General features: G+C 35.9%; 2 protein-coding genes across 3 annotated transcripts in view; one reads left to right on the top strand and one right to left on the bottom strand.

Moving 5' to 3' along the window:
* Positions 1 to 27,698, bottom strand: part of CACNA2D3 (calcium voltage-gated channel auxiliary subunit alpha2delta 3) — a 347,867-nt gene that overhangs the window by 55,534 nt on the left and 264,635 nt on the right. For both annotated transcript variants that reach the window (XM_026046033.1, XM_026046034.1), the window contains 7 exons: positions 26,506 to 26,573; positions 24,524 to 24,569; positions 24,273 to 24,370; positions 23,351 to 23,444; positions 21,546 to 21,641; positions 20,739 to 20,860; positions 20,067 to 20,147 (listed from right to left, as the gene is read on the bottom strand). In XM_026046033.1, coding sequence (XP_025901818.1) covers positions 20,067 to 20,147; positions 20,739 to 20,860; positions 21,546 to 21,641; positions 23,351 to 23,444; positions 24,273 to 24,370; positions 24,524 to 24,569; positions 26,506 to 26,573 — 605 coding nt within the window. The remainder of the gene's footprint in view (positions 1 to 20,066; positions 20,148 to 20,738; positions 20,861 to 21,545; positions 21,642 to 23,350; positions 23,445 to 24,272; positions 24,371 to 24,523; positions 24,570 to 26,505; positions 26,574 to 27,698) is intronic.
* On the top strand, positions 4,871 to 10,724 carry LRTM1 (leucine rich repeats and transmembrane domains 1). The gene is made up of 3 exons (XM_026046031.1): positions 4,871 to 4,973; positions 6,873 to 7,469; positions 10,291 to 10,724. Exons 1-3 carry the CDS (start codon positions 4,871 to 4,873, stop codon positions 10,722 to 10,724), a joined length of 1,134 nt encoding a protein of 377 aa, XP_025901816.1.

Genomic DNA, 27,698 nt, shown 5'->3' with positions numbered 1-27,698 from the left:
TTCAGTACCTATTAAAGGAATTTAATTATCCAACCAGTTCCATTTGGATACACAGTTACTGTTCTTTGCTAATCTGTACCAGATTTGCCTCTATTGTAATTCTCATTAATAAAATGTGCTCTGTAAGAGTTTTATTTTTTTTCCCCTCTTTTGTCTTGCACCAGAAAGATTTCTCAGTGGCCCATTTTAGAAATTCTGAACAGAAACATCATTACCATTTATATTACCTATGTTTCCCAAAGATTTATCGTATCAAAAATCAGCACATTTCTCTACCCCATCATTTCATTTAAAACATTATGTGGGGAAAAAGACATTTTAAAAGTCTGCTTGGTGTTTCAAAATCGGTTTGCAGATTAAAAAAATAAATAAAAAAGAGCATTCCATGTGATCTCTGGCATGCTATAGTGCACAGGCTTTCTGTGTCTGCTGCTCTATCAGTTAAAACAGCTGGCATGACAGAAATTTAGAGAGGAACAAAGAAGAACAAGAAAAGTAGCACACTGTCTATTGTATCAGGCTCATTCCCAGAATCAGACCAAAAAAGCTTACAACATTCTTACACCATTGGTGAAGTAGTCCCATTAGCAATGAACATTGATATTCYAATTTCTATCTATCCACCATATTCAGAGGCCTGCTAGTTGTAACTGCTACATAGCAGTATTGAAGAGGATTATTGCCTGGCATTCAAAATGCTGTAAGATAGTTGCAGTAAAACAAGCATTCAAAAGCCACAGGAAATCCACATTTTCTTCCCAAGTTTGAAKCCAGAGTCAACTATAGCCATAAAAATAATTTCTTATTGAAAAAAAAAAATATATATATATATATAAAGAGAACAAAAACAGAAGAGTTTAGAAAAGGAACTTTTCCTCTGGTGAAACATGAGCAAGCAATCTAGAACTACCGTTCTTTAAAATGACCTCATTTTAAAGCATTTGAGAGAGGACCGAAGACATATAAGATATTTAAATGAAACAACATGCACACTCTATTGTTCTTGATTTTTTGGCATTATTTTCCAGTTCCTAGTTTTTGATCCTTTTGGTTTCTATCACCTGATGTCAAGCAGCATATGTTTCTATTTACACTAACAACAAAATGAACACACTAATTAACTCTAATCATACTTACTGGAGATATATTTTATCTATACATAGAAAGATGATGTTCTGCATATACAACAGGATATTGTCCCAAGTCAGGAACTCATTCAGTGTTGGAGGTTATTTTAAACGCTGCTGTTTGAGACAGTAACAATATATCTGCACGCACATAACACATGAGTTAAAGGCCACTAGCTGCAACTTTATCTAACCTGCAATTAAGGTAAATTAATCCGGCATCTCTGTTCCCTGTGCTTATGCTCACTCTAAAGGTTTTCATCCCCCATAATAAATTCTCTATCTAGTAGAGTGTGCTGTAACGCTGGTGTCTGATCATCTCCAAAGAACCTCTTCCCACCTTCACATCTCCTTGACTCYTTTAGTTACAGGAAAAGGGGTTAAAAGCCAAACCCGCTCCAAGCTACATGGCACAAGAGTCATACCATCACCACAAACCGCTGACCAATATTCCTTCGGAACYGGAAGTGTTGCATCACCTGAGTGAGATTGAAAACTGAGAAACCTGCAGACCAAGGATTGACCCAAACAGACATCTCCAGACTACCACCAAGACCTGTAGATTGGTAGTAAGAGAATGTCCCTTCTTGGGTAGAGTCTAGGGCAAAGAATGCAGYGCGATGCCCCGGCGGGGCGGCCAACGGACACGCGCTGCAGACCTGGGAGGCGGCACCTCCAGCTCATCCGCTTGGCCACGGCATCGCCCCAGTCTCTTCTGGAGGTGTCACAGGAAGGAGTAAAAGTGCCCATAAATAATAATTATGCAAAAACACTGCCCACAGGGAAAGGTTTTTCTCCATAACTCTTGTCATTAGTGGTTGATTTAAGCCTATAAGTGTGAAAGTTTATATCCCTTCTAAATGATTTTTTTTTGTCCCATGAGGTAACCATGGCTCCAGATYATATATGAATCCTACTAATCTTTTGGTCCCAGCAACACGCTTCAGAGAATAATTAGGCATTGTATAAACAAGTACCAGATGTATCCAAGTAAGGCAAAAGAGGCCACCGAGAAGAGAGGAAAACTCTACMCTTGCCCTCCAAGTCAGGGATCCAAAATACAATCAAAACTGCCTGCTTGTTTCCTTATTTCTAAAGTTACAAAATGTTTTTTTCTCACTTTAAAGAAAGAAATCACTGTATGATGAGCAAGATTTGATGTCTTTAATCTCTGGCTTTATGCCACATAACCCAATGAAGTCTTTGGAAAAAGAAACCCGCATTGTCACCTCTTCCCRCAAAATATGACCGTCTATTTCAGGTCAATTAGAACCTCAAGCCAAATTTGGCTTGGTCCATTGGCTTAGACTTGTCTTCTAAGGCAGGCAGGAAGAGGCTCCTTAGCCTTACTGCAACTCCTGTCCACTTTTGAKAATCTACTTCCCTATTAGGCACAAGCTGAGTGGGTCCAGAGCTCTCTGAGGACAAGGATTGCCTTTCTCCAAGTTAAAACATGAGGAATTCAAGAGTTTCTTGTGTCTTCTCATCTTTATTTGCCTTGTGTCCTGAGTCATAGCTGGACAAAAACAAAATCTTTTTCCATGATGCAGGATGGAGGGATGATAACGAAGGTTACACAAGAGAGGCATGGGATACTTCACAAGAATTATTTTTCTCCTAATTCTTAATCAAGAGCAGTCTKCATTGCCTGCATCTAGAGTCTTTAGCAAGAGTTTACTAAGCAGCAGACATACATTACTAAGGCTAAGGCTCATGTGATTTCCCTATAACTATTGCTTCTTTAACATCTTCACATTGAAAAATAGAAGGAATACACTCCACTAGGAGGAATCTTATATATACACAGGAATTCTCTTTTTTGTTTTGTTTTTAAACCAAGCACCTGGACTTGATAGACAACATAGTGGAAGCGGAATGCTATAGTTTTTGTGTATTTGAATGATTTAATTAAATTTCTTCCTTTCTGAAAGTTTAATCCAGATGATGTTCTTCCATAAAATAGATGACTCTAATACACACTTTGTCCTCAGAATAGACATGAACTGTCGTAGCAAAACRTATGCTGGCAAAGCAGAACTACCCCCACCAGCAAACAGGGATAGGATGTTCATTGGTCTGCCTTGCCTATTGCAATGGGAAACATATCTTGTTACAACAAGGCACAAGTTAATTTAAGCAGTCACAATAACACAGTTGCTGCACCACATCAGACAACTGAAAAGAATTCATCTGGTTGTTTAAGAGGCCAGAAGTAGAGTAGATTTCATGGTTATTCTGTTTCTGGCAAATCTCTACCTGTGTGACAACTATAATTTTCACCACATCAGACTTCTCTGTCACAACCAAAGTATTATTACTAATAAATGGGAGTAGGACATGGATTATAGGTTGGGGAAAAAATCTGTTTACTAAATATGTGTATTCAGAGATCTCAATACAAGGGAAAAAATAGCCACATCTACATGAAAAGCAAATCGACAGATTTAATCATATGTTTCCAAATTTGAACTCGGCATGAAGATTAAAACAAAACAAAAAAGAAAGTAATAACTTCTTACACCACAATTCAGAGCACATAAAACAACCTCTGTGTTACTGTTGGAAGTGAACCTCACACAGTGTTTAACTTTCTATGACCTTGTCCTATGATCATCTCTTTAATATGGTGAGTGCTAAAAATAATACAATTGTAGCAGCTAAGGATTACCTAAAATAAGAGAGGTGGTTGAGGGACATTCTTTAAGGCTTCCATACGACAACACAAYGTGCCTCGAGAGCTGCAAACCCACCTGGTCAGCAAAACTTCTTTAAAAAGGAACAACTTAAAAAAGCGACTCTTTGAATTCATGAACCAAAATACAATTTTAAGCCCACAGAAAACTCAGAAGTATTATCACAACAGTAAAAAAAAAAATATAGAAAAGCTAGTACATTCTACAATACTGACAAAAGCCATGAAAAGGCTAATTATTGATACAAAAGATGAGTCCTTAAGATATTAAGTTCTATCTTCATTAAAATGATTCATTGATATTATTTGTGTTATGTCTGTATGTGTGCATACATACAGAGGTTGGGAAAGTAAAAGATAAATATATTGTGCAACAAAAATGTTTTGCTTTAACTTCATATTAATACAAAGTATTTTGTAAGTGATCTATCTTCAAACTCATCACCCTTTCCTATGGAAAGCTGGAGCTATTTAATATGGTGGTGGTGCCAAGGAGTGCATATTTATGGGATTTCTCTACACTGAATTGCAGCCCTTCATCTGGTATCAAGATGAGGTGCCATTCATCAAGAGCGCCACAAACAATATGGTCTGCCTCTGGCAGCAATAATCCCAGCAGCCTCCAGATGAAGAGTGGTGTTTATTTTTCACAATGTCACTTGTTTCATGSTGTCAGTCACTGTTCTGCTCTGCTCACTCTTCCTTTAAGTGTTCTGACTTGTGTCAGAAACCATTCAGCAAAGCACACAGTAACAACAACTACAGCTCTTGATAACACACCTGCTTTTTCAACCTGCTCTCTGAGCAGCAACTGCAGTGCCCAAGATCTCCTGTTGCTGCAGGTTTAAGAAGTGAGTTGAACCTTTGACTTCTTTAAAACATCAGGGCATCAATCCTTTTGTCATTACAACTGCTGTAGTATGAATGATTTAAACTGGAAAAGTCACAGACAGGTCAAATCACCATACGGATTCATGGAGTGTTAGTTTAATACCGCCCACTACTTATCCCCAATAAATTGTGAAAGAAATAAGTTTGTTCATTACTCTCGATGACCACACAAGTGTGCATGTCATTTTTACTGAGGCACCAGTTTAGTGTTCTCATGCAAGCAAATCCTGTCAGTATTCCTAATCCTTTTGGATGTCAGAAGAGTAAGCTTAGAAGAGCAAACAAGTGCACTGTCAAAACCATGTCATCAACACACAGGGCAATTCGTAGTGATAGTATACACTCCGTTGCCTCCAGTCATAGCCCAGGATAATCAGAATCCATCAGATCAGTCAGAATCCAGTCAGAATCATCTGATCTTGCAAAAATTGACACAGCATAGTTAATAAYCCCCTCAAATTCAGAAACTCTAGTGGATTTAAAGAGAGGAGCTTTATTTTTGTGCCTTGCACTTGAGGCAGATTAAATAATCGAAAAGGCAGGGCTCTCAGGTCATGATTTGTATGCGACAGCTGTCCAGTTAAGAGTCGACAGACACTCCTTGCATGGCCAGTTGACTGATTACAAGAGGCAGAGTCAGCCTCTGGGAGTCATAGATGGACAGTGGAAACAAAGATCACAATCAAGAAAAAAACCTGACGGCTGATGGAATAACCCATGAGAAATAGCTGCACTTCTATGCCACCCATAGATACTGTCCAAAAAAAGACACAAAGGAAACTGGATGGGCACACTACGAATTTGACGTGAGAATCGGATCAAAGTGTATGTTACTGATCTGCACTGAAAAACTGGTGGAGAGCAAGCAAACAAGCATGAAAGGTGAGATATTGATGCCTTTAGACTATAGAATAATTTCACTAGAAATAGTGAAATTATTCCGTGCTCTAAATAATACTGCCTTACCAGACAACTTTATTTTTAAAACTACAGGGGAAGTTGTGTCTCAGTTTCTGCAGCCAACTGTTGCAGAGCTATACAATGAATTGAACATACTGTCTATCTTGCTTGTATGGAGGCTGAATCTTTTCAAGTGAATCCTACAACAGAGGATTGAAAATCTTCAGATTATGTATAATTTTGATTTAAATATAATTCATTTTAAAGTGAAAATTAATATTTTGTAAGTTATATTCTTAAAATAGCTTTCATTTATACATTTGCGATATATGTATATATATATAATCGCATATGTATATATGTATAATCGCATGCAGTTTTTCTTCAAGAGATTGATCTCTTACTAATTAATGTTTGATCTGATCTAAGTGGCTTATCCTTCATTTTCTAAAAGGTTTTAAGTAGTAACTGTCTATTTTTTTAATTTTTATTTTTACTTTAAAGTAGTAAACAGTAGCAATGACTTGAGGTATCTGAAAAAGAAGGTTACAAAACGATTTTTCAGTCTGCTATAAATACTAATTTCTACTAAGTACTCCTGTGACCTCATTTATCTTTTTAGCAGCTTCCTGACAAATGCAGGTTTAGTGTTTAGAAACTAATATCTATGGGAAATACAGCTAACATTCAGATAAGGGAATTCACATGAAAAGTATGAACATGGATATTAAAAAAAAACCCTACAGAATCTGGATTGCTGAAAATTGCTCTTATCTGTTTTTATAGYGAAGTCTTTGAAGCTTTTTATTCTTTTGACAGTACATTAACTTAATTCTTTCTAGGTAGCACGGCTAATATAAAGGCAGAAAAATAAAAGCTCTATTTGGAACTCTTCTGGCATAAGATGCCTCAAAGTTATTACTGCTATGGAGAGTGAATCATTACAATGTAATAGTTTTAAAAACTTAGGGAAAACATTTTATTCAAGCTTCACGGCTTCGCTTCTGGCAAACCCGCTGAAAGCTATTTGTGCTTAAGTAGGAAGTACTTCACTTTAGGATCACTGAAGCACTGACTTTATTCTGCATTACATAAGAATTTTGGTATCACATAGGATTTAATAACATAAATTAAAAACTAAATTTCTTTTCATTATCTACATTGCTGTTTATTATCAGACTGCATAACCTTTGCTTTTTTTTACTGATCTGTATATTAAAAAAATCAATTTCACATTATTGCTTCTTTCACTTGTGACACAGGTAACTGGCTTTTGTTTCTGAGCATCATCTTAGTAATACATGTGACTCATGGATGTCCTGAAAAATGCCTCTGTTATACAGTTTCAAAGACTGCAGACTGCAAGAATAGAGGACTTACTGAAATCCCTACCCATCTACCTCCTGAAATTCAGATACTACAGTTACAGAATAATCGCATTTGGAAAATCCACCAAAATTCATTCACTGGAACCCCACTGCTCAAAATCTTAGATTTGTCTAACAACTCCATCTCCAGTTTGGCACCAGGTGCCTTCCAAAAATTAAAATACCTACAGGTTCTAAACCTAACCAGGAACCTCATTCATTATATAGAAAACAAGACTTTCAGTTTTCTCCCACACCTTAAAGAACTGGACTTGTCATCTAACAGCATAATACGTTTGCCCGAGACTTTGGGAAACAGCACGGGGAATATAACACTGCTGTCTGTGAAGCACAACAAACTTCAGAGGATGGACAGAGTTCTGCTGGAGTCACTTCCCAATCTGAAAGTGGTCCTCTTCAAAGATAATCCCTGGCAATGTAACTGTAATGTCTTTGGCCTTAAGCTTTGGCTGGAGAGCTTTTTATACAGAGGTAAGGAACCTTTCTCATTAGATATGATGCACATGCCAATATCTGATCTTCCTTAGCCACTATGGTCAGCACAAGTCACCTGGGAGAACATCCCCTCTAATGAGATTGGACTTGATGATCTTGAAGGTCTTTTCCAAACATAATGATTTTATGATTCGTTAAGAATCCTAAAATCTATTCATATGCATAGCTTGGAGTATCCTTTCATATTATGGTTGCTTTCACAAATACAGGTGGCAAATGAGAATTATAGAGGAACTTTACATAAACATATTAAAAGAGAGAAGGAAGTATGTACATATACACACAAAYACATATAAACTGTGTGTAGATACATTCTGGAAATACATGTCTATGTATATATCCATACCTATATATAAAATAAGCACACATGCACGCATGYATACACACACACACTCTTATTCTGCCAGTACATTTTGGCTACACATCAAGATGTTCTGTTTAGAAGTTTTTTACCTGTATGAGAGCTCGTATCAATCCTGACATCAATATTGACTTAACTTTAGAGAACACTCTTTAAGGCATAATACATACCAATAAGTACTTCAATACTTTAAGAATATATTCTCTGTGAATATATGTTGCTGCATCTTGGACATGTTTATAATTTTATGATATCGGTGCTTAATTTCTTGTTATCCGAAAGGTACTAAATTCATGGACCATTTCCTGACAGAAATATGCAACATCATCATAAGAGGCAAAGTGAAATTTATTTTTAAACTAGCCTCATATTTTTGTCTGCACCTGCTATTAARCATATTCAATATACTCATTTTGCTCCATGTAAAAGACAGCATAATTCAATTCTATTTTTGAGTATTTCAGAAGCTGTCTTTTTTTTCTTGCATTCAGAAAAGCTTTGTGATTAAAAAGAAAATAAGCATTCATCATTCCAAAGCATCTTTTTCTGTCTTTTCCATCTATAGACAGTGTAGGCTGAGAAACAATTTAAGCATTAAAGGATATTCCTTCCTTTCTGCTGAGAGACACGTCCAGGCTTTGAGAATTCAAAAGAAAAGGGCAATTCACTCTTCTCTAAATCCAGCTTTGATGCTTGAATGTGATACAAATTGCTGGCTTCCTATCTGTATCACTAAGTAGAGCAAACACAGAGCACATTACAACACAGTGTTTGTGAACAGAGTCCCTCTTGCCTGCATCTCAGAGAGCTCCCCTCACTGCCAACCCTGCAACCCTGTCAACCCTGCAGGTTACCTGCAAAGCACTTCCAAGCAGAGCAAGGATACGACCAGCACAATGACAGTCTTCAGGCTAGAAAAACTCACTGCCAGGGAGAGTTTTGTCCAAACAGACCAAAGACTAACCCCTTTCAGGGTTAAAATCTTAATACTTTGGATTAATAAAATATTATGTTGTCTGAGGCTTTTGTTGCATTCACAGCCAATTTCAGCAGGGGTTTGCATCCCCCTGTGCAGGAGAAGGTAATGACCCATGGTAAGCAGRTAACTTTAATTACCCTGCCAGCAGCATAGCTTCTGTAGCTTATCTCAAAAATAAACCCCAACATTCAGGGGTGCCCTCCCATCTTTCTGATCCTTTCACAAATTGAAGTGATATAGACCTTACAGATTCATTTTAGTCATTTTTTTTCTTCAAAAAAATAATAAAAGAAAGCTTTTCTAAATTTGTTAATCTACTCACATGAAACCACATGAAGAAAAATTATTTATACTGCACTTCAATCTTTCCTTTTACTTCTATCACAAGCTTACTACAAAAGAGTACTGTGGCTCTACAAATATTCCTTACAAGCCTTAACAAAATATTTCTACAGCATTGTCTAAATTTAAAATTAGTGTTGAATGTTGTGCCAGTAAGATTCAAAAGGTTTCAGTATTTCTTACCTGAAATAGGCCAGGCAGTTGGTACTTACTGCATATTCCCAAATAAGCACAGAGAAGGCTTCACTTCAGGAAGAGCTCCAGTTTTCTACTCCAAGTATGTTTTTTTTTTTTTTTTTTTACAGAGAAGGCTTCACTTCAGGAAGAGCTCCAGTTTTCTACTCCAAGTATGTTTTTTTTTTTTTTTAAGTTCCTTACAACCATACAGGGCCAGAGTTGCAGAATCTAGAGCTTTATCCATATCCACACTTCAGGCTGGGGGTATCAGGGTCCTGGCTCTGGGTTTGGCTACTGAAGACCAAGAGAGTAGCTGCCATGCTATTACCTAGCTTGGAAATGATCAACATTTGTGGAGAAGATAGATCAACATTTGTGGAGAAGATTTTGTTTTGGGCCCATCTGTGCTCATTACTTTCTCAAGCAAATTCTCTTCAAAATGAAAATCTCTGTTTCCCTTCTCAGCTGTTGAGAAGCTGCTTCTCAACAGTTTTGAAGCCTACCATGTAAACTTCTTTAAATCTGTGAATATTGTGATTTCCTTTTTTTTCATGACAAATATTCACATATGGTGTCAGAACAATAACTCCTTCATGGGATATTTCTGTCAAGCCTAAGGGAATATGTTTACCAAGTATATTGCTTCCATTCTTCATTTATAAAAACAAGTAATGGTATGAATTTGTATTTACATATTTTTATACCAGTATTGCTGGTTATTTTATTTATTTGTTTTTGCTTTTAAACTTGAATCCTGATAAATTATTGCTGCTGACAAATAATCACTTATGTGATTATTAAGGTGAAAGCRCCTTCCTTTGATCTAATTGGAAAGAGCACACATTCAAAGCTGCCTGTAAGTTTCCTTAAGGTTTCTGTTTTACACAAAGATAACTCAGAACCTGCCAAAGCTCAAGCCTGCAATGTGTTATTTTCAGGAGGAATAAGTGACGGCATCATCTGCTCTGCCCCGGGGATTCGGAAGGGCAAAGACCTCCTCCGAGTTCCCTACGAGCTGTTYGGGGCATGTCCTCTGAGGACGGCGCACGTGCACGTGGCCAGCGCTCACCACCACGGCCTCGAGCACCGAGGCTCCCACAAGCACCTCCACCACGGCGAGCACGGGGAGAGCGGCCGCGCGAGCTGCGAGCCCAAGCCAAAGCCCCGGCCCGGGAGCCTGCGCCACGCCATCGCCACCGTGGTCATCACCGGAGTCGTCTGCGGGATCGTGTGCCTCATGATGCTGGCAGCGGCTGTTTATGGCTGTGCCTACGCGGCAATTACTGCTAAGTACCACAGGGAGCACTTGGCCCCAGCAAGACAGCATGGGACTCCAGAGGAAAAACAGCCGTTTGAGAGTTCCTTGGCTTGAGCTCCTTTTGACTTTGGCTTCTTGAAAATAACAAGTCCTCCATTCAGTTAAAAAGCCCAGAATCCAAATAGGATTGACTTCCTAGTTACAACTGCTTTTCTTTGCTTCTTCACATTAACAGTTTTTTTTATATATATATATATATATAAATATATATATATGTCTGCTGATACAGGCACCAATTCTACTTACAGCGTGCACTTCTTTTTGTTTAACATCTCTGCTAAACCTGCTCTGTTGTAAACATGGCCCATGTGTTCCTTTGGGCAGGAATGGAAGAGAAGCAGCAGGGGCAGAAGGAAGCCTCCCCAAGGCAATTGGAAACCTCCACTCTCCTAGCAGTAGATGAAGTCCAACTCCAAGCTCTGCAGCTATTCTAAAATCTTCTTCAACTGAGTATTGGGTTGCAGGGCAAGAGGCATGTAACCCTTGCTCTTATCTGCTCATAGTAATAGAAACTCAAATTTTTAGACTCATTTCTGCATCTGGATTTACTTTCACGTCTAGAAAAAAATAAGCATCTTAGACTCAACCTTTATCTAGACATGAAAAATGATCAATTACTTTCATTTTTTTGCTCCCTTCCCTCCCCCCCGCTTTTTTTTTTTTTTAACTGTAAAGTACTTCAAAATTATTATTAGGTTGTCTTCATTCTTCTCTCTAGTAGACTAAATAAACTAAGGTGTTTCAAATTCTCCTGTGAGGGCCAATTTTTCAATTTTTTTTTCATTTCATCGAACTCTTTCTGTTTGTCTATATTTTATTGGAAATATCGTACCCAGGATGGGATACATTATTTCAGATGAGAAATTGTCAGCTTAGACTCTTACAGAATATTCATATTCAAATTCTTAAATCTGATCTTTGGTATATGTGTTTTAGATATATTTCAAAATAAAATCATGAGAGTATGGAAATTATTTTTTCTACTCCCCCCCATTTATTATTGTAAAAACATTATCCAAAGCAAAAGATAAGACCTTTTGCTGGATCTACTGGATAGGGCATCTATTGTGCGTGGAGCCAAAGAAGTTCAGAGCCAAAACCAGGGCTTTCTTTAGATATCCACCTAAAATGAGCACACATGCACATACACTTGCACTGCAGGTCCTAAGATAAAAGCTAATAAACCTTCAACCTCAATGGAGTTTTCAGCTACAGTATTCCTAAGAGACTCAGCTGCAGCACTGCAGCTTTTATTATAAATAAGTTCATATTTCTGATGTCTAAGCAGAGGAGAAACTAGAACTGATTCAATAGCTTCTAATAAGAAATAAACAGACATCTTCTTGGTTTAAAAAAAAAAAATCCATGCAACAAAGACCTTTTAGGCTTTTCTTACTGCTAGAAAGAAAAAAAAAAAAAAAGATGAGATGGGGCAATGAAGGGCACAAAAACATTTAAAGAAACTCTTTCCAAGTCTCATTTAGGATGCTTTGGGGATTTTCACACACACATAAGGCTATAAATTGATACAGAGTTCTGCTAGAAAGGAAAGTATTTCTTACTTCCATTAGTTCACTCTGCTACAGGCGTAGAGCAAGACAATCCAGGAAAAATCCAAGGCAAACTTTATACTTTATTGTTTACCACACACACAAAAATCTCATTCAGTTCTGGTAAGTCTACCTATATTTACAAATCTGTTTGCATTTACAAAATCTAATAATTTATGATAAGCTGACAAGAGACAACCATCACAAAAAATACTGAATCACCTGCTTAAATTACTGATTTTGCAGTACAGGAGATAGAAGGTTCAACTATTATTAAAAATAGAGATAGAAGGGACAATTTKTTGTGCATACTGTTACAAGTGGAAAACTGGATCTAGGGATTCCCCACAGATGTGCCCTTAATTTGTAGAGCTTAGCAGTGGACATCTGCTGCTGAAATAAGAAGTTGTCTCTAGAGATTTATTTTTCAGATAAAGGTTGCTGGGGAAGCTTTGTTGTTTTTCAGCAATTCAGTGAGAGGTATTAGAGTAAATACAGTATTTTTCTCTTAATCTCTGTGAAAAGCATCCCATCCCCCAAATTCACCCAAATATCAGGACATGCTACTCTAGTTGCTATTTGCAAAGACAGAGAAAGGGAGTATATCGTACATACCAATTTCTTAAATGTAGGGAATCCAAAATGTTTTCAGAAACTAAGGTGGAAAATGGAGATAGAGAAAGTGGTCCTTTAAAATTTCAGCCTAGAACCAATGTTCTTTTCAGAAAATATCCTTAGTATCTATGTTGAATAAAACAAACCTTAACAATTAAACCATATTTGTTTTCTCTATGTGCCTCTCCATCCAAGCTTGCACAAGGGCAAGCAAAATACTGCCTCATTTTCTCTGGGTAACCCAATGTCCGTCCACAACGAGCACCCCTCTTCTTCAGTATCAAAGCAGACAGTTTAATTATATTACACATAGCTTAACTCACATTTAAAACATTAACCAAAAAGGAGACCAACTGTTGCTTATTAGTAACAGAATCACAGATGGTTGAGGTTGGAAGGGTCCTCTAGAGATCATCTAGTCCAAGCCCCCTGCTCAAGAAGAGACAAAYAACAATCTGTCCTTGCCAGCCAGAAGAAAAAGATAGCCAGGCTTTAATCCAGAAAGTAAGCCTTCTTTAACAACTTTGAAGTTCAAACCTGGCTGGAAGAGTCACAGTACTAATAACCATAAGCAAGTATAGATACTGCCTGGGTTTATATCACCTAAAATTCATTGCATGCTCCCTAGGCAAGGCAGTGAGCAACATAAATCATCTAGATGCAAGAGTAATCCAAGTAGGGGGTAAAAGAGCTGTAATTAGAAACCCTAATAAATAAACCTAGGTCCATCTCCTACATAGCTATCTCCAAAGAAATTTGCAGTTATCTCTCATTGACTACAGAATAGTCTGCTAGTTTGGGGGCTACGTATGCTGCAAGTTCAACCCTTTGCAGAAGACTTTCAAGGAGGCATTGACASGTGTCTGATAATGAAGACAGTCAATATTTGAAAGCATGGTCTTCTAAGGCAGACAAATTACTTAATTCATGGTACTTAATCTGAGATTAATGTATTTACATCCCACTTAAATACAGAGAATCACTCAGCAAAGTGCTTTGAACTGCATATGTACACAGTAATATCTGACATTTAAAACAAACCTGACAGCTTCTCTGCTGCCTTGTTCTATTTGTTTTGTTAGCAGGAAAATTATTTAGCAAAACACTCCTAAGATCTGATTGCTATTCAATTGCAAGGCCTATTCTGCTACCATTCTGTCTCTACCCAAATTACATGGCAATCAAAAAAAAAGAAAACCAAAATCTTCTAAGAAATTTACAGTATATATCAAGATACCTATCTAATCTGTCCATCAGATCCATAGATTTCCTGAGAACAAGTGCTGATAAAAACCCAAGAAAAGAATTAGGTAAAAAGAGGTTAAATGCTCTAGAGGACCCTAGTAGAAAAGCATCTCCAAGAGCCATGCTATTTAACTACTGCAAGCACTAACTCTGTAGGTAAAATGAATCCAGAAGAAATGCAAGTGAATGCAAACACATGAATGGCAATGAATACACTCTAACTTCAGGTTCCCTGTTCAAACTCTGCAGAGGGACAGGATTTTACCACATGTTTTGAAGCATTTTGTGGAGGACCCTACCCCTCTCCAGGGATTACCTACAAAGCACGTTTCCTGTCCAAGGTAGGGCTCCCAACCTAAGTCAGGGAGTCAGTAAGTTGATTAAAGCTGGATTGTGCAAATATACCAATTTTCCTGAAACTGAAAGCATTAGTTTATATACCAATATTAGATTTGTGAATACAAAGATAATAGTCAAAATGTACAAGAGGCTCTGGAAAAAATATAAACCAGTGGTTTTCCACCAAAGCATGCAAGGTATTTTGAGGGATTTACTAAACGCTACTGCTGAATATAATCTTCTGTGGCTTACGAACGGGAGTKAAGATTAAGTAAATCACTGTCTTGCCTGACAAGGAAAACATCTATTTTAGACAGCTTCAAACATTTGGTTGGTGTGTCATTATGATGGCATATTCATTTTCCCTTAGGCCTTTACTAAAATGCAATTTTATAGATGGTGTCATATTTTTAAGGACTTTGCAGGAATGCAGTGACATTTGCTTGAATGTCTTTGATAACATAGTTACACAAAAGCAGTATATGTAGCAAAAAAAAAAGCAAACGAAGAACTATAAACAGTACAGAACAGCTTAGATATATTYACTTCTACTTCTGGTGTTGTAATATAACAGAATTAACTGTTTGTTAACATTCACAATATCTGTCATTCCTAGAAATAGCATTATTTTACTTTTTGTTTCTTTCTTTTTTCTTTTTCTTTTCTTTTTTTCTGAAGATGAGCAAACTGGACTTTACTTTCTTAAAGTACGTTATGGAATCTGGCTCAAAGAGGTCTGTGTTCAAAAAATTCAATCAAAAGAAATCTAAATGGAGTTTTAAGGTAAGACAATACAATTACTTACTCCCCACATGCCACAAAAAAAAAAAAGTAAATATAAAGGAGAGTGAAGAACATATTTTTAATAATATAAAGGCAACTAGTTTTAGATAAAATGTGCATCTTTTCCTTCACTAAACTATCAAAGAATCCTGCCTTCTAAGAGCTTCCATCACTAAAACTCTCCTTTATGGAAAACAGTAAATCTGCAATATTTCCCTTTAGATTGCAGTTCTACAAATGTAAGCAGGAAGACTTTTTTTTTTTTTTTTTTTAAAAAAAAAAGCACAAGCAGCTTCAAAAGAAAAACAGAGATTTATATTTCAAAAGTAATATAAGATTACGAGTGGTTCGTTTTTTCAAGGCACAATTTAAAATATTCTAAACTGTAGGACTAGGTTGTCTTCTGCTAAATGTATTTATACCTCAAGCCTGATTATGCAGGCCTCCTTTTTATATATTTTCAATGTATATTTCAAGGACTATTTAAAAAAACATAAAACAACATTTAAAGATGGTCCACAGTTTTAACAGAAATTAACAGTTATATTTGAAAAGCTATTCCTTTCACTGTGGTAAGCTGCACAAACATACTTCCTTCTCAGAAATCTCTGATGCAAAAATGTATTTCTATTCCTCTCAGATATCTACATGGCCGAGGACAGGGAGTAACCTAACACTCACTGTGCCCTTGRGCTATGGCACCACGCACTATGGAATGAGATGCACCTGCCATGTGCTTGAAGGACAGATTCCAGGGACCCATGTGTGTCACGTACCTATGGAAAGACAATACGCTCTATAAAGATGAATCAYAGATGATAGAAAGTATCTCCCATCTCCCTTCCAGCTTTTATAGTTTGGAAGTAKAAAATCTGTTGCTCATAATCAGTCTGAAAAGTAGCAGTAAGTCTCTTCTCCTGGAGGGACTGCTGACAGACGCTGATTCAACATGTTGCCCAATGGCAGCATCTCACCCTTATTCTCACAAGAGCTATCGGCTTCTTGGGAACCTTCACCACAAAGGACTGAGAGGGCTTTAGGCCATCTTTATGAGGAACACAGTGTACAGAAACACAACAAAACCACCATAACAACAAAAGTAAGGAAACTGGAACAGGGAAGGAACCCAGGGCTCTTCCACCAGAGATTTTTCTTTTCTGTGCAAAAATACTACTATTTTTTTTCTTAATGTATATTCAGCAAAAAAAAAAGTGTGGATCATGGAAAGAAGAATATATTTATTTTCTTTACAGAACTACTCTAAATAAGAGAAATATTCAGAATACTTTCACTTTTCTCTAATTCAACTACAGCGACCTTCCATAAATCTAGTATTCCAATTAAGTTGACAGAGAGCAGAGTTTACCTCTGTTCAGAGGCTACTTTGTTGGTAAAGCCCTTGAGTTTTTTTTTTAAAAAGATCAGACTAAACTATTATTTTGTTTTGATGAAGATACCACAGAAAAATTTGTGTCCAGGGAAGGCTCATTCAATCCTTTTTACATAATAATTTTGACTTTGATAGATTTTACAATACAGAATTGTTTACTTTAAACTTTAAACAAAAACAAAGCATTCCGCCCTAATGCTTTGGTACCATAGAAACTAAAAAAGCTTATTTGCAATTCTACGTTTCTATCAATAGGTGGCAATAGTAATAAATAAAAACACCTGTTGTTAATATAAGTTATATCAAGTAACTCTTAAACATTTTCTTCTGCAAGCTTTTCTCTCTGGAAAGAATACATTGATGACATTCAAACTACATTTTAGAATGGTATCATCTTTAAAAAAGTAAGACTACTACTCCTTACTTCCTTCAAACTAATAACTAGATTGCTGCTTAGATTCAAAATTCCTATATTGACTGTCTTCATCAGGGTCATGGAAAGAAACATTGGCCTTAAATGGTATTTCAGGGAACTTTAAGACTGGTGATTTTATCATTTTAGATAAAGTGGAGAAYAGCAAACCTCCACCTCGATCCACTCCACACTAACACAGGTAGATTGAAGAATCTGMTTGTTGAAATTTTGAGAAATAAAGTGTGCTTTAATTTCAAAAAAAATCTGTTTTTTTTCCTGACTCCTGCAAATAAATTAAGCTCTCACTGTATTAATATGCTGTACTACACTTAAATATTTTAGACTTCTGCTCACATGCTTTCTAGAGAAATTTGCATTCAGATAAGTAAAAAAAAAAATTACTCTCAATTGAAAGAAATAGGAGTCATTAAAGTATATCTATATATTGTCAATAAATAAACATTCTCACAATGAATTGTTATTAACAGTTACAAATTGTAAAACAGCAGCAGTGGCACCTGAATTCTCTGCAGCAACAGTTTGGATATTCATTGATTTTAAGATTCTCTGCCTAGAATAAAGACCTGAGTCTTCCATACTTACAATAAACTTTAGTGTGACTTTTAATATGATAATTAATAATAATTTACATATGAAATAGAACAGACTGCAGATTTTTTTTATATATTTTTAAAAATACTTTTAATATATATATATTTTATATTTATATCTTTTTTTCTTCCTCATAGACAGGTCTAAGTGAGATTTACATCTTATAACCATGTTCTAGTTTCTATTTTAAAATATTTTACTTATCTGCATAAAAATCCGRCATTGTGGTGCAGCTTTCTAAGCCAAAGCTCTTTTGGGAAGAGAATGATGAGACCAAATGTATCAAATGTTTATCCCAGTCTGCCTTTTTTWCTTTCTCCCCCTGTAATCCATTCACATCAAATATGAAAGAGAAATACTTGCTTCACAAATCAAAATAATATGTTTTGGACAAATTTGAACTTTCATCTAAATATTTGTAAATTCAACATTAGTCTCCCAAATCTGGGTTGATGAAACTTCAAATTCTCATCATTTGCCACTGTCCCAGTTTTGTCTTTCAAATAAGTTTTGCTTAAAACAGAATAATGTCAACCTTCTACTAAAACCTAAAACATCTAACTGAATGTTGAGTACTTTGTTTCAAGTTTTCTGATGGAAAAAGAAAGACTGACAAGGCGCATTTATGATCTCCAGCTGAAAGAGGACAAGAATAATGCACATACTTGTTTGTCTCTGAATGGCTGTGGCTTACTAATACTTTCATGCAAAACAGTTCACACGGATGCTGGGGGGAAAAATAAAACCTTCAAAACATGCATGGGGGATGGAAAAAAATTATTCAAAGCAAGTTCTTTCAGAATGCTTTGTGTTGAAAAAAAATCTCCATCGCACAGTTTCTAAAGGTTGCAGACAGAAAAGTAAAAAGCTCCTGGTGTGCTTAGGTATGTTAATACACTGCTCAGATTTTTCATGGCATTATGTATTTATAAATACCATGAAAAACTCTTGCTCAATATTAAAAATCTCTGAAGACCCAATCTTTATTTTAGACAGAAAGTATGGGATGTATGCAATTTCAAATGCTTGATATTAAACATAGTCTCTAGGGAACTAGGAGAAGGAACATCCACCTCTCTATTCTACAATTACTACAACAATGCAAAGCTTGTTGATACAGTGCTAGAGTCAGTTATAAGCGGCCTGTCCCTCAAGCTTATATCAAAGTACAAACACTAGCAAGGAAAGAAGAAATCCTACTAACCCTATGTATTTTCACAGATGATGATAAACTGCGCTTCATGAGGAACCTGTTTCTAACTCCTTTTGACAAACACTCATTCTAGAAATAACATGTCAATTTTCTTCATTGCACAATGAAAACTCTTAATTACATCTTCAGCAATTTGCAGACACCTAGGTTGACATTTGTGTATAAATGCTATTTTATGGTTTAATAGAAGGAATATCAAGTCATAATTAAGATTTCCTGTTATACTTCAGAAGAGTTCAATGAGCTGTGTATAATGTTATTCACATAAATTGGAGYCAGAAGGGTGCTTCTCTGTTGACACTGTAAAATCTACCATTATCAGTGGAAATATTCTGTGTTTGAAGAAACAGATTAGAGATTTCTCAATTACCTGGCATATTCTTGCTCTTTCAGAATTCTGTTAACTGGCCTTATTACTTTTTAAATCATATTTTAAACATGAATAAAATAGGATGGTTATTGTTTTATGTGTTAGCTACCTWATTTTCCCTGAGATAACAGGGTTTGGTTTCCTGCATAAGAAGCCATGAAGCTTCTCTGACTTAATTCCTTCTTCAGGTCTGTAAATATTGGCAACTAAAGCAAATTGTTCAGAAAAGAATCTGAGTGAGAAATATCTGACAATTTATCATTTAAGTACTCTAGTTTTTAAAAATATATCTTTTGTATCTAATCTGTATTTGACAAAGTTCACTTTTTAGTCTTTAGATACTGATGTTTAGTCTTTAGATATTTAGTTCTTAGACTGCAGACCTTAGCTTTCCAATTTATGTTCTCTGATAAAATCACAGTTCTGATAATCTAGACAAACTGCATATTTCAAATCACTTGTTATATGAAAGGATTTTCAAAGCTGAAGCTTGTGTGGAACCATGATACATCCTTTCTTGTATATCCTTTCGCTTAGCATAATTTATTCTGATTTATGACAATACAGAATGACTTTCTACTGAAAACAGCTTCTCTAATAATGGATTTCTATCAAATCAAATTCCAAAGCTTACAAAGGGTTGCACAGTCAACTAATAAAGGATAAAACTGTATGGAGAGGAGGCATGAGGTGTCCTCCATGTGAAGGTATTCAATCTTATAGGGGCAGTTGCACATTTCTCTCCTCCACTCCCCTCAAAAAAATATGTTTCTTWGTGCATTTTTGCTAATCTGGAAAAGAAAGTGAAGAACTGATAYACAGCTTCTAAAAATGAAGAAAATAAACAAACCACAACTGTTTTACCTGCAACCACTGGAGATTTTCTGTCATCCAAAAGTTGAATAGCAGTACTAGCTGTCACAACATTGCTTTTGTTTGCTGTTTCTGCAGGGTGAATTAAGGGAAAAAATATTCAAATTCAAATAACATATTACAGAAGGAAGAAACTCAGCTGTATTTTTCAATTTGAAATACAGTCTTATGCCCACATGAATTTAGTGCTCAGGAAGTATGATAATATGACAACCAACATCATATACCCTGTATGCACACAATATCAAGGTGTCAGTCACTGACATTTCAAGCTTCCTAAACATTCGAAAAAGCATAAAATACCAACATAAAAAATCAATTCTTGGCTTCTCTATTAAAAATGGAAACAATGGTTACAACGAATAGGGTCTTCTCTATGATATAGACACTTGCTCTGTTTGACCTTTCTTGTTCTTGCTTAAAATTCTRGGCTTTAAGTTCAACCTATGCAAACATTCAATGAAACCCACATCTTGAGGTTTTACTTGGAGCCMTGTAAAAGAAGYACCTGGTCACAGGACCAGTGAATTAGCTGAGAATTTCAATGCATATTTTAGATTAACACTTGAGGTTACRTTCAGAGCCCACTCCCATTCTGACATATCTGGAATCTTTTCAGTACTACATATGACTTAGCTTTTAAAGAATGACAAAATTATAGACCTGTACTAAAGGGGATTGAATAGACAAAGCTCCCAGGTATTTGCTCAGCAGCTCTTCTGTACCAGAGTGGAAAATGATCAGCGTTAAAAATGTTCTCCTTGTCTTCAGCTGTCAGAAAATCTCTTGAGAAGGAAGAGAGAAAGAAAATACTTATTATTTGGTGCATACCTCACAGTAGTTGCTAAATAGAAAGACATGGCAAAACCAAATTCAATCTTTTGGGAAAGAAAATGATGGATTTTTTTTTTTAATTTTATCTTTACAACAAAAGGGTTAAGCACCTAATAATTATTTATGACACACTTGCAATTGCTTTTGTGTGAAGGATGGAAAAGTAGTAAAAAAAAAAAATAAAGAATAGTCCCTCTAATTACATATTACTAAGCACATTTGTACTGATTTGTGAAGTTAAAATGCCTAATCTAATAAACCTTTTTCTTTCTTGCAATGTGGAAAACATACTGGAGAAACAGTAGTCTGCTGTCACTGGCTTCTGTTCTTAAGCAAGAAACATGTAATTAAGAGCCTGCTTTCCAAATAATACATAGAGGAAGGCTGTAGACAACATACTTGTACATTCCATAAACTAAATTTATCATAAATATCTGGAGCACACTTTTTTTAAACTCTGGARCACACAATTCCATATTGATAATGAAAAAAAATCACTTTAAAAGTCTCAGGTACTGTTATTAGGATATAAAAAGAAATTCCCAAAGGCCCCATGGATGATCTTTCTAGAACTACTTTTTTTTTTTTTYYCCCTTGTTTTCACAAATGCCTGCCAAGTATAGCTTTGTTACTTACTGATTAGTAAGCTGTTCTGGCCCCACAAACAGGTTGATACGAGATAGGCCAGTCCGGGTTCCAAGGAAGGCAACTTCCACTCCCTTGTCAGAGTTTCTGAAAAAGAGCAGAACATGAGCAAAGATAATGTCTACAGACAGTAAACAGATAAAGCTATTTTACTGGTCACAGAAAGTACAAGTATACATATTTTTGAGAAAGATTATCTTGAAGCACAGTTCTCTTATTCTTTAAATTTTTGTCAAAGTTGATTTTTAAGTTAGACTCATGCAGGCTTTGGCAAACAAACAGTGTAAGTGCTATTTAGACTAAAAGATACTGAAAAGCCAAAATAGTAAATTTAGTAGAATTCTTGTGGCAAAACTACACCAAAGCCATGGCATAAAAAGGTGYGGCACAGCCACATATATTTCTATGGTGCATCCACACTTGGATTCACAGGTGCAAAATCCATAGGTCTAAATTCATAGCAGCAAAACCAAGCTGGAATTAAGCTACCCAGCTCAAAATCAAAGGTAGCTGCCATCAAGGTAGACTTTATTCTCAAGAATCTATTGCAAAAATATGKCAGACAGCCCAAGCTGTGCAGTTCCCAGTACCAAGATAGGTGCTTTAAAACTAGTCCTGGCTAGGACACATGACAAGCAATAACATGTTCACAAAACCAGGGACCACAGTCTTAGCCCCCTTGCAGTCCTCAGCAAGTGGCCTCTCCCACTATTGTAAGTCAGGATATAAAAGAGATCCCAAAGTCTCCCACTGACATCTCCACAGCTGTCTGCCTTCTATTTACTGGCATTCTTCTCGTTCTGTCATCAGGATTACAGGAAACCTTATACTTCTAAATAGATTCATCAATGCCTAAAATACATTAACATGCAATAATTTCTCATCTCAAGAGAGGAGTTTGGGTAATCCTTAGTTTGATTAATCAGATTTTACCACATTTGATTTCACTTACTGAGCACGAGTATGTACTTTTACAGCCTTTTTTTTATTTTTATTTTTATTTTTTTAATGGTTCCAATTTAACAAAATGTAATCAGGAAAATCTCCAGAACTGCCTTTCAACAACAGCATCACATAGTAACTCTACTAATCAGATAACCTGTTTTCTCTAACACATGTAACATTTGATTTATGTTGCTTTATGTTTTAGTACATCAGAAGACAAATGAATTAGGTAAAAAGCAACAACTCTAATAAGGACCAGTTACCTGATCCTACTATTAGAGGACCAGGTCCTCTACTATCCTAGATATCCTAATAATATTCTAATAGCCTACTGTTCTGTAAGAGGAACCCAGATCCTAGTTAGCACTAGAAAATCAGAGAAGGATTAAAAATATATTTCACCAATGCAATTTTTTCTGCATATAATTGTTTCTTGGACAAATCATACATTCTATGAACTATTTTTTTGTGTGTGAATTATGTAATTAATTCCTCAGTTATTCTAAAGAGTATGTCAGAAGTACTCAGAACTGTATGTTTTGTTTAATGTACACTTGCTTTAACTAGGCACTGGATAACTTTACAGCTCAGAGTGGCGTGGCAACATGAACACTCAGTATTGAATTAAAAATTGACAGTATTCAGGATGAATTGGTTAATAGTTGTTTTTACATGCATTTTAATACAGTTAGAAATTAAAATGAGCAAATAAACTGAAAAGAATCACAGAATTCAAGTATATCTCCATAATCTGACAAAATATTAGAATTTGTTAGGTAATTCTTCAGTTCTCAAACAGAAGTATAAAAAATCCATTCATAGTTATCATGAATGATACAAAGCTTACTTACTCTGATTTATTTAATGCTAGACTGGTCCAATAAGCTTCAATTGGTGCACTCACCACTGCATCAAACAGAACTTCCTGGATCAATTCTTTATCACCTATTATAATATATTAATATCAATACACATGTGGACACACAAAAATGTTAGCTGAATAAATATGCATTATTTTTACTGTACTAATTTTATCTCTTATGTGCACTCAGAATTTCCACAGAAAGGAACAATTACTATGCAATATTGTATAGTATTTCATTACAACTATATTTCTCACCTATCATTTTATTCACTAGTAAAAAAAATTTAGATTAAAAAGTGAACACATTTCACAGAAACCTCAACAAAAACATGTTGATTTAGGGATTAGTACAAGCTCAAGCTTGCACACAAGACAAGTGTAAAGCAATTAGGTATACTAAACAGTCCTAAGAGGCTGGTATTTCTATTAACCTTTGAAACAAAATGTGCACTAATCCATGTACACTTTCTCATTCTTCACTATTTAGAATTGCTACTGTCCTACATATTCTCCCTAAAACAATCACAAAATATCCAGTATATGTATTATATAGAGGCCTGATCCAAGACCTGATTCAGACTAATCCTGTTTAAATTATGGGACCTGACAGAACTATAACATTACATAGCACAGCTACAATATCTGAACAGAAACTTAAATGGTTGATTTAGGAATATTATTTACAGCAAAATTTAGAAATTTTCAAACATCAGTTTTCATCTAATAACTTGAAAAAAATCTCAAAATTAAAAGAAAAAGCAAAGTGATATAAGTCAATAAGCCTATCTCACTTTATCATTGATAAAATTAAGCTTTCAATTTGGTAGAAGGTTCAATATAGGGATTGTCTAGCTGTGGGTAATCTCTCCCATCTGTATATCTAAATACACATTTAGCAAGATACTTGCACTGGAGCAATGGCTCTTTTCCTGTAAGGTAGCGTTTAATTGCTTCTAACTGAGTCATCTGACGGTGTTCAGGGTGTAAGTCAGTGTTGCAATAGGACCTGTGAACACAGTGCCAAAGCATTAAAATGTTAATATTTATAAGCATGATCTCCCTTTGTCTTTGAAAGGAAAGAGTAGGGCTCAGCAAGCACAAACAATATGAAACCAAGAAGGGTAACAGACACCAATTTCATGCTTTGTTTAAGGCTTACCATTCATCTGCTAAAGATACATCAGGGTGTTCTAAATCATGTAAACCTGTAACAGCAAAAATAATGGGTTATTTAGGGAGCAGTCTGGGTAACAGATGGTTATTTACATATACTTCATAACATAAACTCTTCCGTCTTGGAAAGTGTGTTATTACCACAATATAATAAATAGCAGAGCAAACTATGTTCAAATACGTTTTAAGGAAAGCCAACTAAATCAAATTTAAAAATGAGGAGGTAGAAGAAACACTTTTTCATGCTGGTATGTTTAGCTCATGTAAATGGCTCGTGATACTTCTGGAGTTTTGAAGAAAACAAAGAGAAATAGTTGAAGAGCCTTATTTGTATTCTCTTGCTTCAGTCAGCTAATAAAGTTCTTATGCTAAAATGTAGAGTTCTCATTTGATGAGAGTTGTTCTCTTTTTTAAAAAATATTTCTTTAAGAAGCATAGTTCCCTGCCAAAACCTAAGTGCACAGTCCACGAACACATACAGCAGTTTACAGGATTGCTCAGAATAGGTTTATTGTACTAACGGGTCAGGCAGATGCTTGTAAATAAGAACTATATCATTAGTTATATAACACTGTTAAAATGTATTTTGGCAATTTTAAAAACTCTTAAAACACGTATCAATAGACAATAAGCAAGCAGGGTTCAGAGTACAGACCCTAGGTTTAACTTCAGGCTACAAAAAAGCGACAGTAACAGCTACGGTGGTTAAGAAAGCCAGGAGAGGTACAACTACGGCGACTATAACAGTTCTTAGCGATAGGTGGGACAGTGACGGGTCAGTGACAGATCAGAGAAGAACAGAAGGAAAGGAACAGTCTGTGATAGCTATGGTGACATTTATGGTGACACTCAARCATCAGGAGGAAATCTGAGACAGACTGGCTAAGATGCGTGGCTGGACTGAAAAAAACAGGGCAGAGGTATGTCGGGAATGGCTTGGAGAAAGAGCGACTSCATGGCTCCTGCTGTGCTTGCTTGCACTATCTAGACACACATTTGTTGTGCAAATGACTCATAAACCTTACAGCATTTCTTTTTACATCATCCCTTGAAACTGGAATGTATTCTTGTCCCAAGCTGATAGCTGAGGAACAAAGATCTGCAGAAATTAACTAATTTAACAACACTGATAAACCAAGAAGCAGAACTGGGAACAGTGTTTAACCATAAAATTAATTTTTTTTTTTTTTTTTTTTTTTTTATAAAAAAAAAAAAAAAAAAAAAACCGAAGTTCAGAAGTCCCCGATAGAAAATTCTGAAAGGCTCATAGAGAGCAAATGGCACATTTTTTTTTTTTTTTTTTTGAGACACACAGTGCCTTCAAACTTCTCAACTTTGCAGCACAGAGCTCCTATATGGGCCAAACACATTGCAAGCCTGACAACTTGTTCCTCTGGATCCATGCACCTGGCCACATCTCTGACCTTCCTCCATCTTCTGGACCATTTGCATTTAAAATTATTAAACAACTTTATTAAACACACACAATTGACTTCTCTTGTATTATTGCTGGACTTTCCAAAACCTAAAACCATAGGAAGGTTTTTTTCCCCTGCTTACTTTATACCATTATTATAAAAATTCAAAATGTAAATCASTCCAGATCATGGCCTAAGTAGTTGTACCTCTGAAAGACTATAYGTAGCCTTATGTAGTCCCATAACTACTATGCAGTGGTCAGTGTTTCCTTTATTCAGAAAACACTGCAGGTTAACAACTCTGGACTTTGAATGATTCTCATCACTTGAACAAGGAGGGAAGATGAAGGGAAATGATGCCCCTGTAACCAAGGTTCACAGGCAGTAGGATTATGCTTCATGTTGATGAGGAAAAGCATCCCATGAAGTAGATCTAGAAAACATTTCTGCACTTCCCTATGGAACGTGCAGAAAAGCAAACAAGCTTTAGGTCCACAGAAGTCACCACCGCCATTTGGTAAGCACCATGAGAAGGCAGAGAACACCTTACCTTCCTCTACAGTTACATTCCCTCTGAAGAAATATTTTCCATGTCCTCTAGAGAGAGCCACACCTAAACTGTGCAGAGGAATAAAGTAGACCTTGAAATCTGTGCTACAAATAATAACAGACATTCAGAGCTATTTTCATTTTTAGCATTCCCAGCTAGCATACTATGATTAACTTTAAAACTGCTTCTGAAGTCTCACTCAGCATTTTTCATTCAACTTGCTGCTTCGGTGCTGTTACAGTTCTGGTGTGCCCACAACAAATGTAGGCGCTTGTGCGTGCTGAGTGGAAACCAATATTCTTGGGCAAACTAACCAGCAASGCCTCCTAATCTCACGGCTATTCATCCAGCATGAGATCCCTTCAGCTGCACCTTGAACGTGCCCATGACCTTAAAGTGGAGGAGAGRGGTCTTTCTAAATCAGATTTATTTTCTGAGAAATCCTATAAATGTAGGAATCAATGGAGCTACTGAGAGAAAAAGAATTTCATATGTGACAATAGCATCATGATTCCACTTCAATTTTTCTGCTGCTTATATTTCCAACCAGTTTAGCTTCCATGTATTGACTTCTGTGTCTGCTGTCTCTGAATCTGTACTCCTGCCCCAGCAAAACTAAATACGGATCAGGCTGAAAAAGGCAGGATGGATTTCCTATAATATTTACTTCTATCCTAAACAACTTACACCACATACATATATGTTGTCCCATGTCTGTTTAACAGATAGGACAAGAAAGACACTGCCACAAAACACCAAGTTTTGTTACCCAAGTGTGAATTTTAACAATAATAAACACATGCATCAGAGATCAGAGAAACGTGCCTATATTTTCTCTATCTGGAAATGTGGTTCAAGTTCTGTGAAATGGTTCCATTGAAGAAAATTTCAGTTGAGTATTGCAGCTATCAGCCTCCTGCTTTAAGCATAAGGTACAGTTAATATTCTTTATTAATGGAATATTTCTAATTCAAATATGAACATTTTAAAGGGATTGCTTTTCATTTTTTATGCTAAGATACACGCCAGAATAGCATGGCTGACTTGCTCAGTTTTAGTTATACAAATACACTGAAGGTAGTTCAGAGAAACAAAATATCCAAACCTCAAATTGGAAGTGAAATACTATCTCATTTTATATTACATTTTTGTTGTGGAAAAAAAATCAAAATGGGGCTCAATATGTAGTTACT

The sequence above is a fragment of the Nothoprocta perdicaria genome, unplaced genomic scaffold (genome assembly GCF_003342845.1).
Source record: "Nothoprocta perdicaria isolate Ctin4 unplaced genomic scaffold, notPer1 scaffold_42, whole genome shotgun sequence".
Taxonomy (NCBI): Eukaryota; Metazoa; Chordata; class Aves; order Tinamiformes; family Tinamidae; genus Nothoprocta; species Nothoprocta perdicaria.
The sequence above is the reverse complement of the archived record's forward strand: the minus strand, read 5'-3'. Positions and strand labels throughout refer to the sequence as shown.